The following is a 14,415-nucleotide window of genomic DNA, read 5'->3' on the forward strand; positions in this document are numbered from 1 at the left end:
GCAGAGGCAGGCTGCAGCACTTCCTGTCCCGGTTTTCCAAGCCCCTTTGGGCTCTCCCTCTGGGAGAGATGAGGAAAGGGCCTCATCTGATATTCTGGGGGCACAGGCCATCCACGGGGAGTGCTGTTATTGTCCATCAATATTGAGGGACAGTGGCCACCGAAGACGGCCTCTTGGGGACGAGGGGGGGGACGGATGACCGAGAGGGATCTCGCTCTGGCCTCGTCTGCTTGGCTTTTGGGAGGAGGTGGCCCAGGTGCGTCCCAGCGCCGCAGGCGGCCGGACGAGGCCACGAGGGGGGCGGGGCTGGGGGCGGGGCCGGGCGGGGCGTGGAGGGCCCGGGTCCCGGCGGCGCCCCAGGTCCCAGCGCCCGGCTGCTAGCGCCGCGTGGGAGCAGCGGGGCTCGACGGCGCGGCCGCCCGGCCGCCATGGCGGCACACGGGAAGCTGCGGCGGGAGCGGGGGCTGCAGGCCGAGTATGAGGCACAAGTCAAAGGTGAGAGGGTGCCGGGCGCCCTGGCCCGGTTCCCTGCGGAGACCCCCGAGGGTCGCCCGGGGCCACGGCTTTCCCAAAGACCTCTGAAGAGCGGTGGAGGGAGCCCCCGGCCTGCTTCTCGGCGCCCCTCCCTCCCCGTGGTCTCACTACCCGAATTAGCTCCTCCGCTTCTCGCTGGGGAGCCTCGAAAACTCTGGTGGCCCGAGGGAAGGGTGGCCCGAGAAGGTGGGAAGGGTGGCCCGAGAAGGTGGAATGCAACCGCCAGTGTTCCGGGCCACTTTGACTTTGCTGTGGGATGGGGACGGGTAAGGGCAGTTGGATCGGTGGTCGCCTCGCCCTAACACTACTCTGGTCCCTGGAGCCCTGGGAGCTTCGCCTCCTTTTGGCCTGAGGTTTCTCAGTGTGGTGAGGGCAGCTGTCTCTGGGAAAGGTCGCTGGAGTGAGTTTTGGCTTGAGAGAGTCAACAGGGCTGGCTTTGTAGCCTTCTGAAATCAAACCTCTTCTGCTAGACACCCCCGTGCAAATCACATGCAAATCAGCTTTGAAAATTCTTAGGACAGCTTCTCTTAAATTAGGTCGTGGTAACTCTTGTGCAAAGAAAAGAAGGCCACAGGTAAGGGGCAGCAGTTCCTTGGTGTCTTAGATCTGTCTGACTCTCATATCACTCTTAATTGCTGTTTTACCTATTGTGGAAACATGCTCAGAGCCATACAGTGACTTGTTTATGGTCACACAGCACAATAGCTCCCAGGAGGTAGAATGAAATGACCCTTGGAGTACCTTCCAACCTGTGGATGCAGGCTCCAATGTAATGACCCACTGCAAGTGATTTATACCACAGCGAGCCCCAGTCCTTCACCTCTGGGAAAGGTGTTCAGAGGCAGCTTGGGTGGGGTTATTTCAGAGGGCAAGCCTTGGCTATTTCTCAGATGGAGACAGTGGTACCCATCCTACTTCCTCAAAATGTCCTGAAGCTCAAGGACTTTGAAAACTCTTCAGTCAGCAAATAGGGGTCGGTTTATTCATACTGAAATATTGGTGTTTTGAGCAAGACAGTCTTTAGGGTGTTTCTTGTGCACTGTGGGTCTCCAAAGTCTTGGGCCTCTTTTTCACATCCCATACCACCCCCTAAAAGGCCTTAGGATCATGCCAGACAAACAGGGCCCCTGTAGTGACACCCTAAATTATGAAAGGTCAGCATAGTCCTGGTTTGGGAGGCCATCTTTTCTTCTGCTTAGTTGTCAGGAGAAGTGAGAGCGAAGTCCTTGCTCACAGGAAGTGTTGGTGGGGCCTGAGGCCCAGCTTTGCAGTTCTATCCAGGAGATTCCGGATTCCGTCCCTCCTTTTGCCAGATGTTTTGTATTCAGCCCTGGAAATACGCTGCAGTACAAGAAAAAAAAAAGTGCCTGCCTTCACATGCTTCTCAGGTCTGATGAGGGAGACAAAGAGTGAACAACCATCCCACAATTACCTTCCAGTCCAGTAATAACTGCTGCAGAGGAAAGTGCCAAGAAGGGGGATGGGATGAGGACCAGGCCTAGCTCAGAAAGGTCAGGACAGGGTTGTCGGAGCTCTCTGCACTCCACGGACCTCATGCAATCGGCTTGCAATTTATGGCTACTTGACACCATTCGGTGCGCATGTCCAGATCCTGATGGGGGCTGGCAGCAAAGACTAAACACAGTGCTGTGGTCTGCTGCTCTACTCAGCACTGTGCCATTGTAAAAGGCCCCTAGGAAACATATTCCTCCCAGAGGACAGGACAGGCCCAAGAGAGAAGGTGAGGCCAGCTGGGTTATCTAAGACTTGGCTTGGAAGGAAATTAAATTTAATCTGATTCAAAAAATGTTATCCTAGCCTGGCATAGTGGCATATGCTTGTAATCCCAGTACTTGGGAGACTGAGATAGGAGGATTTGGGTTTGAGACCAGCCTCAGCAACTTAGCAAGGCCCTGTTTCAAAAACAAAAAATCAGTTGGGAGTGTAGCTCAGAAGTAGAACTCCCCTGGGTTCAAAAAAACAAACAAACAAAAAAGGTATCCTGATTAACTGAAAACCCTTCTGATTGAAATCAGTGGCATTAGCCAGGCGCAGTGACGCACAACTGTACTTGAGAGGCTGAGACAGGAGCAGGAGGATCAGAGGTTCAAGACTAGCCTCTGCAACTTATCAAGACCCTAAGTTTTCTTTTTCTTTTTAGTGGTACTGGGATGGAACCCAGGGGCTTTCTACCTCAGGGCTACACTCCCAGACCTATTTTCTATTTTATTTGGAAACAGGGTCTCACTAAGTTGCTGAGAGCCTCACCAAGTAGCTGAAGCTGGCTTTGAACCTGTGAGATCCTCCTGTCTCAGCCTCCCAATTGCTGGGATTACAAGCCTGCGCCATCACACACAGCTCGACCCTAAGTTTTCAAAAATAAAAAATAAAAAGGGTTGCCGGGAGTGGTGGCGCATGCTTGTAATCCCAACATTTAGGAGGCTGAGACAGGAGGATCGCACGGGTTTGAAGCCAGCCTCAGCTACTTAGTGAGGCTCTCAGCAACTTAGTAAGATCCTGTTTACAAATAAGTATAAAATAAGTCTGGGAGAATAGCCCGGAGGTAGAAAAGCCCCTGGGTTCCACCCTCAGTACTATAAAGAAATAAAAATAAAAAGGGCTGAGGATGTAGCTCAGAGGTAGAATGCCTCAGGGTTCAACCTCCGGTACAGAAAAGAAAGGAAAGAGGAAGGGAGGGAAGAAATCGGTGGCATTAGAGCACCCATTCAACCTGGCACACACAGCACAGTCACGGGAAGCTGGATAGGATGGTTAAGGAGCCTCCTCTGTCTCTCATCTGGCATCATGAGCTCTGCCTTGCTCTGCTTTGGCAACAAAGTTTTGGAAGTCCTCCCTACTCTAGACTTCCATTTGCCCAGCTTGACCCCTTGGTGGAAAGAGTCCCCCTCCCCCACAAAGTGGTTAAGGTTGAAGTTCCTGGCCCATCCCCCTGAACCAGTCCAGTGGGATGGGGTGGAGAGATGAGGAGTAAGTGGTTCGTGCAGGTGAGTCTCCTGAAGTCAGGGCAAGAGAGCTTGATTTCACTCAAACCTGGGAGCTGAGGACTGGGAGGGGACATTCTGTAAGGGGGGATCAGAGGAAGACATGGGGATGCCTTGGTAGATGAAACAACCAGGGGCCACTTGATCCACAGTCCCTCTGAAGCCACTGGCAATACAGAAACCCACCCGGACCAAGCCATTCACAGTGGAGTCCTTTTGAACAGGCATCCCAGGCCCTGCCTCTCTGGTCCCAATTTCTGCCATCTTTTACCTGGACCAATGCAGGAGCTGCCACCTGGGCTCCCTTCTCCCTTGGAGTCCAGCTGAGAGTCCTCGCTGGCCTTTCTGCCCCTCAGACTTCCTCCATCTCCCCCTATGACTTTTCCTTGCATGTTCTCAGGAGCAACCATTGTTCCTGGACACTCTAGTAGGTGTCTGTGCCCCTACCATGTGTCCCCACCGCTCCAGTTCCAGCTCCAGGAGGGCAGCGTCTGGTTGGCCTCTGCTACTGTATAGCACAGGCCTGCCACGGAATGGGGGAGGGGAGTTAATATCTAGCTGAATGAAGAGATCAATTGCTATCCTGCCCTGGGGATCTGGACAGAGACTAGTTATTAGTGGGCAGCCCACTTGCCAGAGGTCAAGGCATTGTCTTATTTGCTCAAGACCCTAGTGCCCACCATGTACTCAGTGAGGGGCAAAACTGGTTTTGGGGAGTTGCTTAAGCTTGATGGGCAGGCACTTTTTTGCTTTAGGTCTGTGTGGGGAAAGCAGCATTGCCAAATCAAGCCAGAGATAAGGTGTCAAAAGATGGTGGCTGGGGCCCTGGGTGTGGCTCTCCTTTAGGGTGAGAGTGGGTGAATGGGAATGCGAACTCAGACAGAAGATGTAGGCCAGCCCCCTCTGTTTCTTCACTTATCGGCCCAGATCGGCTCACTCTGGTCACTGGGCCTCACTGTAGAACTGCCCTTTCCCCTGGGGCCCGAGGGCAGGGTTCCCCAGTCACTGAGACCATGAGTTTGGTGAAGGCTTGGCAGAGTGCCACAGCAGCCTCATCTCTGAGCAGCCCTGTATGTCTGTGTGGGGAGCAGCTGCAGCAGCGGCTTTGAGGGGGAAGGAAGTGGCAGAGGAAGCCACCGAGGGGTTTCCGGGAACCAAAGAGGGATAAGAAACTAAACTGAAAGTCTCTGACTGGATGGGTAGCTCTCTATTCCACCATGGTAAATGCTTTCAGCGTCACCAAAGCTGCTACACTCCCTCTAACCCCTGGGACTTTTTTTTTTTTTTTTGGTACTGTAGTTTGAACCCTGGGGGCATTCCACCTCCATGCTACACTTCCAGTCTTCCATTATTTTAAAATAGTCTAAGTTGCTGACAGTTTTGCTAAGTTGCCGAGGCTGGCCTCAAACCTCTGATCCTCTTGTCTCAGTCTTCCAAGTACTGGGATTACAGGTATGAACCACCATGCCCAGTTCTACCCCTGGGCCTTTGTACAGTTCTCCCCTCTTGTGGGAACACCCTTTCCCTTCCTCTCACCAGTTGGGTCTGACCATTTCCATTTAACCTTAGCACAGGGATCCCTTCCCTGGCAGGGTTTCCTCTTCTCTAGGCTTCAGCTCTTAGCCTAGGCCAGACACAAAAGAGCCTTTGGGGTGGATGGGATGGCTGTGTGTCTCTGTCTCTCCCACCTGGACACTGGCCCTACTGGCCTGGCTGAGCTGCGGTTCCCCACAGAGATGCGCTGGCAGCTGGGCGAGCAGCTGCGCTGCCTGGAGCTCCAGGGTGAGCTGCGGAGGGAGCTGTTGCAGGAGCTGGCTGAGTTCATGCGGCGGCGTGCGGAGGTCGAGATGGAGTACTCCCGGGGCCTGGACAAGTTGGCCGAACGCTTTGCCAGCCGTGGAGGCCGCCTGGGAGGCAGCAGCCGGGAGCAGCAAAGCTTCCGGTAGGTGCCACTCTAGCAGTGATGCCACAGCAGGGCCTGAGGCTTGGGCTCCCTGGTCTGAGTGCCCTTCTGCCCCCCAGGAAGGAGCCATCCCTCCTGTCACCCTTGCATTGCTGGGCCGTGTTGCTGCAACAGACGCGGCAGCAGAGTCGGGAGAGCGCAGCCCTCAGCGAGGTACTGGCTGGGTCCCTGGCCCAGCGTCTGAGTCACATCGCAGAGGATGTGGGGCACATCATGAGAAAGGTAGGGTTTGTACCCTGGGCCTTTCGAGGTATGGGGAGCGCTCAAAATCTAGCAAGGGCAGTCCATGGGGACTCTATCCAGAGGTCCTGTAGCTGGATGACACAGGAGGCCAGGTGGACCTCAGGCAGAGGGGGCCTGTGTGCCCCAGGGCTGTGCTGGCTGCTTGGCTGGGGCAGTACTGCTGTCTCACTTTGTCCCCCACCTCTAGAGTAAGGACCTGGTGCAACAGCTGCAGGATGAGCTCCTTGAAGTGGTCTCAGAGCTGCAGACGGTGAGTAGGGGCAGGGCAGGGCCCACCCCAGGGACCCAGGGAGAAGCATCCATCAGAGGAGCCATCAATCACATCTCCCCAAAGCTGAGCTCAAGGAGAAGTGGGTGCCAGGGAGAGAGCTGGGTTTGGGAAGCTATGGGCAAGACTCCTTCTCTGCTCTGGGGACAGGGTGGGTGGACTGAGTACTGGCGTGGAATTGCTGCAAAAGGCGAGGAGCTGGTGGCAGCCATGTGCTTCAGCTGGGCTGCCTTACCTTGGGTCTCCCTACAGGCCAAGAAGACATACCAGGTGTACCACGTGGAGAGTGTGAATGCCGAGACCAAGCTCCGGGAAGCTGAGCGGCAAGAGGAGAAGCGGGCAGGCCGGAGTGCACCAGCCACTACTGCCGCCACCACCACCGAGGCAGGACCCCTCCGCAAGAGCTCCCTTAAGAAGGGAGGGAAGCTGGTGGAGAAGGTGGGCCCGAATGACTGTCCAGCTTTGAAGCTCTGGCTCCTGGCCTTTGTCCCCAGAAGTCATCTGCTCTTCCTAGGGTTTGCTGCAGAGAAAAGCAGACAGGATAGGGAAGAGCTGCGGGCCTCCTGTGAGGGGAACGCTGTGGCCCAGTTGCTCCTGCTGGCTCTGTGGGGCTCCCCAAGCAGGGACAGTTAGTGGCAGGAAAATGCCAGAATGTTATAGGGACTATGTACAGAAGGCTCCATGGGCCTGAGAGGCAGAGGGGGTAGGACAGTCACAGGGCCCAGGCAGCCCGACATACTTCTCCCATGCTCCGAGCTGGTCTCCAAACTGCCCCACCAGATGGAGAGCTTTGGCGCTCCCAATCCTGGAGACTTTCTTCCCAACAATCTGGGGAGGTCTCAGGAGTGAGAAGACTCAGGATACGTGACCAAGTGACATGCAAGGAGAAAGGACTTTCAAGGTGGTGCTGAAGAGAGAATGGGAAGTGGGGCATGGTGGCATTTGCCTATAACCCCAGCAGTTGGAAGGCTGAGACAGGAAGGTGGCAGGTTTGAAGTAAGCCTCAGCAACTTAGCAAGACCCTGTTTCAAAATAAAAAATTAAGCCTGGCGTGGTGGTGCACGCTTGTAATTCCAGTACTTGGGAGGCTGAAACAGGAAGATCGCTGGTTTAAAGGAAGCCTCAACAACTTAGCAAGGCCCTCTGCAACTTAGTGAAACCCTATTTCCAAATAAGAAATAAAAATCGGGCTAGGGGTTTAGCTCAGAGGTAAAATGCCTCTGGGTTCAGTCCACAGTGCCACAAATAAATACATAAAATAAAATAAAATTTAGCCAGGCATGGTTGTTACATGCTTGAAATCCCAATATTTCAGAGGTTGAGATAGCAAGATTTCAGGTTCAAGGACAGGCACAGCAAATATTGAGATTCTCATTAACCTAGCAAGATTCTGATTCAAAATAAAACTAAAATAGGGCTGGGAAGTAGAATGCCCTTGGATTCAATCTGCAGTGCCACACACACACACAAAATTTAAAAGGCTGGGAATGTATCTCAGTGGTAGAATACTCCTGGATTCAATCCCTTGTACCACTAAATAAATTAAGAGCTGGGCTCAAGTCAGGCTTCTGGGCTCACTGTGCACCCTGTGGATGGAGGGGCTGAGCACTGAGTCTAAGAGCAGGGTGTGTGGGGGGAGATAAGATTTTCAAGGCTCGCCTGTGGAACATGGAGTGTCCTTGTCCACAGGGAGAGGGAAAGGCAGGAGGCTATGTGGAAGGTAGGCAAGAAGGTCACGCTGGTGTGTGTTGTTGTCTTGGGCAGCGGCAGGCCAAGTTCTTGGAGCACAAACTCAAGTGCACCAAGGCACGCAACGAGTACCTGCTCAGCCTGGCCAGCGTGAATGCTGCTGTCACCAACTACTACTTGCACGATGTCTTGGACCTCATGGACGTGAGTTCTGAGTGGGCGGGTGGGGGACCCACAAATGCAGAGGCCAGGGTTCCACGGCTCACCTGAGCATCTGCTTGCTTCTCCACAGTGCTGTGACACCGGCTTCCACTTGGCCCTGGGGCAGGCTCTGCGGAGCTACACTGCCGCTGAGAGCCGCACGCAAGCCTCCCAGATGCAGGGCCTAGGCAGCCTGGAAGAGGCTCTGGAGGCCTTGGATCCTCCAGGGGACAAGGCCAAGGTGCTTGAAGTACATGCAGCGGCTTTCTGTCCCCCGCTGCGTTTCGACTACCAGCCCCACGAGGGTGATGAGGTGAGAGTCACATCCCATGGCCACTAATGACCCAAGCATGGTTCAAAGGCCTTCACTTTCTCTGGTCTGCATTTTATTTTATTTTTTGTGGTACTGGGAATAGAACTTAGGGGCATTTTACCTCCAAAGTACACTACCAGCCCTATTTATTCTTTTATTTTGAAGCAGTCTCACTAAATAGTGGAGGGCCTCACTAAGTTGCTGAGGCTGGTCTCAAGCCTTCCATCCTCCTGTCTCAGACTCCCAAGTACTGGGATTATAAGCATGCACGGCCACGCCCAGCTTCTGGCCTGCATTTTAACATAGGTCAGTCACATGATTCCTACTTTGCTAAGGAACAGATTCCCTAATCCAGCTGCTCCTTATTTTTCAGCTCCTTGTTCCACAGCCTCAGGCAAATGCAGCTTGCTGGAGCAGTTTCCTGCTTCCATTTGCTGCAGCCCACAAACAAATTTACAGCCTCTATTGCCAAGGCAGCAGGGATGGGAACTATTAGCAGGCGTGGTGGTGGATGACTGAAACTCTAATACTTGGAAGGCTGAGACAAGAGAATCACTGACTGGAGGCCAGCCTCAGCCACTTAGTCCCTTGGCTACTTAGAAAGACTCTGTTTCAGGCAGGGCATGGTGGCGCACGCTTGTAATCCTAGTACTTGGGAGGCTGAGACAGGAGGATGGCACAGGTTCGAAGCCAGCCTCAGCTACTTAGTGAGGCTCTCAGCAACTTAGTGAGACCCTGTTTCCAAATAAAATAGAAAATAGGTCTGGGAGTGTAGCCCGGAGATAGAAAGCCCCTGGGTTCCATCCCCAGTACCATACACACACAAAAAGACTCTGTTTCAAAATAAAAATAGGGATGGGGAGTCAGGTGTGGTGACACATACTTGTAATCCCAGTACTTGGGAGGCTGAGAGGGAGGCCGAGATAGGAGGATAGCAGGTTCTCTCAGCCAGCCTCAGCTACTTAGTGAGGCTCTCTGCAACTTAGTAAGACCTTGTTTCAAAATAAAGAATAAAAAATAGGGCTGGGAGTATAACTTGAAGGTAGAATGCCCCTGGGTTCGATACCCAGCACTACACCCCCAAAAAATAGGGCTGGGGATGAAGCTTAGTAGTAGAGTGCCCCTGTGTTCAATCCCCAGTACCACACATAAAACTAAACAAACTGCTGGGCGTGGTGGCGCACACTTGTAATCCCTGCACTTGGAGGTGGAGACAGGACGATCACGCAGGTTCGAAGCCAACCTTGCTGGCTTAAGAGGCCCTGTTTTCAAGTAAAAATATAAAAAATAGGTCTGGGAGTGTAGCCCGGAGGTAGAAGAGTTTCCAGGAACCCCAGTACTACACACACACACACACAAACTAAACAAACAAACAACCCCCCTAAAAAAATGGTAGCCATTGACATGAGGTGGCAGGTAGCTAATCACATATCGTACACTTAAATTTTTTCCATAATACAGCCAGGTGTGGTGGCACACACTTGTAATCCTAGTATTTGGGAGGCTGACACAGGAAGATCTCAGGTTCGAGGATAGCCTCAGCAAGTAGTGAGACTCTCATCAATCTTATGAGACCCTGTTTCAAAAAAATAAAATAGGTGTGAGGGTGTAGCTTGGAGGTAGAATGCCCCATGGTTCAATCTCCAGTACCAAAATCAAAACAAAAATCTTCATAATACAGAGTTGGGAGGAAATAAACCGTACAATAGTAATTTATAAATGGGTATCTTAGTATTTATGCCATGAGCTTTTAGGATAGTCTTTCCCCCCCTTGATGCTCTGCCCTGGGGATCTTTTTTCCCACCCAGTACTGGGCAACTGGTGTACCCTGTTGTCTAGAAAGTTGGGCCCTGAGATTTGGGGCTTATAGGATTCTTTTGAAAATTTCTCTTAATTTCTGTTTCTCTCTCTTTTGGGAATTTTCATTATTGGATATTAGACCTCTAATTGATTCTCTAACCTCTTTTTCTTTCCTATTTCTCATCTTCATGTATTTCTTCCCATTTCTTTACATAGGTAGGTATATGCATATTTATTTTTGATGTACTCTAGAATGCTATGCAAGCACTCTACTACTTTGCTACACCCCCCAGAACTTGTTCTTTTTTTTTTTTTGACACAGGGTCTCACTGAGTTGCCCAGGTTGGCCTCCAACTTTCAATTCTCCTGACTCAGCCTCTCAAGTAGCTGGAATTACAAGTGGCTTCTCCATGCCTTGAAGTTTGGCTTTCTTAAGGATTTCAACAATCTCTTCCAACCCCTTGTCAAATCAGAAACAATATTTTCTTTTTTTTTTTTTTGCAGTATTGGGGATTGAACCCAGAGAATTCTACTTCTGAACTACACCCCCTGCCCTATATTTTACTTTTTATTTTGAAACAGAGTCTCACTAAGTTGCAGAAGGCCTCACTAAGCTGAGGCTGGCCACGAACCTGTGATCCTCCTAAGTCAGCCTCCCAAGTACTGGAATTACAAGTATGCATCACCACACCCAGCTTTCCCTCAAAATAAAGCTACACCCCCAGCTTTATTTTGAAACAGAGGCTCACTGAGTTGCGAAGAGCCTTACTAAGTAGCTGAGGCTGTCCTTGAACTAGGACCCTCCTGTCTCAGCCTTCCAAAACTGGGATTACAAGCATACACCACCACACCCGCTCAAATATTTTCTTTCTTTCTTTTATTTTTGAGGAATGGAAGGAACCCAGGGACCTTCCACCTTCAAGCTACACCCCCAGCCCTACTTTTTATTTTTTACTTTGAAACAGGATCTCACTGAATTGCAAAGGACCTCACTAAGTAGCTGATGCTGGCCTCAAACCATGATTTTTCTGTCTCAGCCTCCCAAATGCTGAGATAGCAAGTGTGTGCCACCACACCCAGCTCAAATATTTTATTTCTAAGAGTTCTGTTTTGTTCTTTGAATTCTTTTTTTTTTTTGTGGTACTATGGATAGAACCCAGGGGCATTCTACCTCAGAGCTACACCCCCAGCCCTATTTTTTATTCTTTATTTTGAAACAGGGTCTCACTGAGTTGCAGAGGGCCTCCCTAAATAGCTGAGGCTGTCCTCAAACCCTAATCCTCCTGTCTCAGCCTCTGAATACTGGGATTACAAGCATGCGCCACCATGCCTGGCTTTTCTCTAAACTCTTGTTAACCCTTTTGAGACAGGAGTGTTGCTGGTTCACAGCCAGCTTCAGTAACTCAGTGAGACCCTGTTTCAAAATAAGAATAAAAAATAGGGCCTGGCATGGTGGTGCAAGCTTGTAATCCCAGTATTCAGGAGGCAGAGGGAGGCCTGAGACCAGGGGATCTCAATACAAGGACAGCCTTAGCTATTTAGCCAAACCCTTCACAACTCAGTGGGACCTTGTTTCAAAAAATAAAAAGACTAGCTGGGTGTGATGGCACATGCTTATAATCCCAGCATTTGGGAGGCTGAGAAAGGAGGATCATGGTTTGAGGACAGCCTCAGCTACTTAGTGAGGCCCTTTGTAACTCTGTGAGACCCTGTTTCAAAATAAAGAATAAAAAATAGGGCTTAGGCTGTAGCTCAGAGGAAGAATGCCCCTGGGTTCCATCCTCGGTACCACTAAATAAATAAGTAAACAAATAACTAGCTGGGCATGGTGGCACACACTTGTAATCCCAGCATTTGAGATGCCGAGACAGGAGTATCCAGGTTTGTGGACAGCCTCAGCTACTCAGTGAGGTCCTTTGCAACTCAGTGAGACCCTGTTTCAAAAGAAAGAATAAAAAAATAGAAGCTGGGCCTGGTGGCACATGCTTGTAATCCCAGAATTTGGCAGGCTGAGACAGGAGGATTGCAGTTCACAGACAGCCTCAGCTACTTAGTGAGACCCTTTTCAACTCAGTGAGACCCTGTTTCAAAATAAAGAATAATGCTGGGCATGGTGGCTCACGCTTGTAATCCCAGCGCTTGAGAGGCTGAGACAGGAGGATAGCACAGGTTCGAAGCCAGCCTCAGTTACTTAGTGAGGCTCTCAGCAACTTAGTGAGACCCTGTTTCCAAATGAAATATAAAATAGGTCTGGGAGTATAGCCCGAGGTAGAAAGCCCCTGGGTTCTACCCCCAGTACCACACATACAAAAGTATAAAAAATAGAGCTGCTGCCGGGCGTGGTGGCACACGCTTGTAATCCCCTTGCTTTGGAGGCGGAGACAGGATGATCACACAGGTTCAAAGTCAGCTGCACTGGCTTAAGAGACCCTGTTTCCAAATAAAAATATAAAATAGGCCGGGCATGGTGGCGCACGCTTGTAATCCCCGCGCTTGGGAGGCAGAGACAGGAGGATCGCACAGGTTCGAAGCCAGCCTCGCTGGTTTAAGAGACCCTGTTTCCACATAAAAAAGTATAAAATAGAGTCGGGCGTGGTGGCGCACGCTTGTAATCCCTGCGCTTGGGAGGCAGAGACAGGAGGATCGCGCAGATTCAAAGCCAGCCACGCTGGTGTAAGAGACCCTGTTTCAAAAATATAAAATAGGTCTGGGAGTGTAGCCCGGAGGTAGAAGGGCTTCCAGGAACCCCAGTACCACCAAAAAAATAAAAAAATTAAAAAAATTAAAATATAAAATAGGTCTGGGAATGTAGCCCAGAGGTAGAAGGGCTTCCAGGAATCCCAGTACCACACACAAAAAAAATTAAAAAATGCCGGGCGTGGTGGCGCAGGTTTGTAATCCCTGTGCTTGGGAGGCAGAGACAGGAGGATTGTGTAGGTTCGAAGCCAGCCATGCTGGCTTAAGAGACCCTGTTTCCAAATAAAAAAAAATATAAAAATAGGTCTGGGAGTGTAGCCCTAAGTTAGAAGGGCTTCCAAGAACCCCAGAACCACACACACACACACAAAATAGAGCTGGAGTTGTAGCTTGGAGGTAAAATGCCCCTGGGTTCCATCCCCAGTACTACCAAAAAAAAAAAAAAAGGCTCAGGGTATAGCTCAGAGGTAGAATGCTCCCTGTATTCAATCCTCAGTACCACAAAAAATAAAATAACCCTTTATTTAAGCTGGGTATGGTGGTACATGCTTTAATCCCAGTACTTGGGAGGCCGAAACAGGATCACAGGTTTGAAGCTTGTCTCAGCAACTTAGTGAGACCGTGTTTTCAAATAATAAAGTAAAAAGGTCTGGGGATATATCTTGGAGGTAGAATACCCCTGGGTTCAATCCCTAGTAACACACACACCCATACACACCCTTCTTGTTTCATAGATAAATTATCCTCTCAAACCTCTCTTCATCTCTCTAAATTGGTCATTTGTGTTTTCTTAACAGTTTCCTGCATTTGCTCTGCTTTCTTTCTTAGTTTTTTTCTATCATTTTTCTTCTTTCTTTTCTTTTCTTTTTTGTTGGCATTTGGGATGGAACCCAGGGGCATTCTATCTCCCACCTATACCCCCAGGCTTATTTTTTATTCCTTATTTTGAAACAAGGTCTCACTGAGTTGCAAAGGGCCTCACTAAGTACCTGAGGGTGTTTGTGAACCGCAGTCTTCCTGTCTCAGCCTCCTGAATGCTGGAATTACAAGCATGTACCACCATGCCTGGCTCAAATTGTATGGAAGGAGGTTTTTTTTCTTTTGTGGTACTGGGGTTCCTGGAAACCCTTCTACCTCTGGGCTACACTCCCAGACACCTATTTTTTATATTTTTATTTGGAAACAGGGTCTCTGAAGCCAGCAAGGCTGGCTTCGAACCTGCATGATCCTCCTGACTCCACCTCCCAAGCCCAGGGATTACAAGCTTGCGCCACCACGCACGGCTGTGTGTGTGTGTGTGTGTGTGTGTGTGTGTGTGTGTGTATGGTACTAGGGATGGAACCCAGGGCATTCTACCTCCGAGCTATATACCCCCAGCCTATTTTTTATTCTTTATTTTGAAACAGGGTCTCACTGAGTTGCAAAGGGCCTCATTAAGTAGCTGAGGTTGTCTGCAAACCCGGATCCTCCTGTATCAGCCTCCCAAATGCTGGGATTACAAGCGTGCACCACCACGCCCAGCCTGAGGGAGTTTTTGTGGCTTGGCCAAAGCACTTGATTTTTTCTTTGCTCAGATATAATTCAGGCCTGGCTGTTTTCTGTCTTCACTCTCTTATCAGTGCAGTTTCAGTCCCATGCATTGACTGTGACTAGTGTCCCTGAGTCCAAGACCCCCAAATTAGCCTTTCAGAGAGTGTCCAATGTT

General features: G+C 50.5%; 1 protein-coding gene across 1 annotated transcript in view; it reads left to right on the top strand.

Moving 5' to 3' along the window:
* Positions 1 to 428: 428 nt before the first annotated feature.
* The window catches only part of ARHGAP4 (Rho GTPase activating protein 4), a gene marked incomplete at both ends in the record, with an annotated part of 26,508 nt that continues 12,521 nt past the window's right edge, over positions 429 to 14,415 (top strand). The window contains 7 exons of the mRNA XM_080719314.1: positions 429 to 495; positions 5,271 to 5,478; positions 5,559 to 5,721; positions 5,930 to 5,992; positions 6,263 to 6,448; positions 7,775 to 7,903; positions 7,992 to 8,213. Coding sequence (XP_080575440.1) covers positions 429 to 495; positions 5,271 to 5,478; positions 5,559 to 5,721; positions 5,930 to 5,992; positions 6,263 to 6,448; positions 7,775 to 7,903; positions 7,992 to 8,213 — 1,038 coding nt within the window. The remainder of the gene's footprint in view (positions 496 to 5,270; positions 5,479 to 5,558; positions 5,722 to 5,929; positions 5,993 to 6,262; positions 6,449 to 7,774; positions 7,904 to 7,991; positions 8,214 to 14,415) is intronic.

The sequence above is a fragment of the Muscardinus avellanarius genome (assembly GCF_963383645.1).
Source record: "Muscardinus avellanarius genome assembly, chromosome: X".
Taxonomy (NCBI): domain Eukaryota; kingdom Metazoa; phylum Chordata; class Mammalia; order Rodentia; family Gliridae; genus Muscardinus; species Muscardinus avellanarius.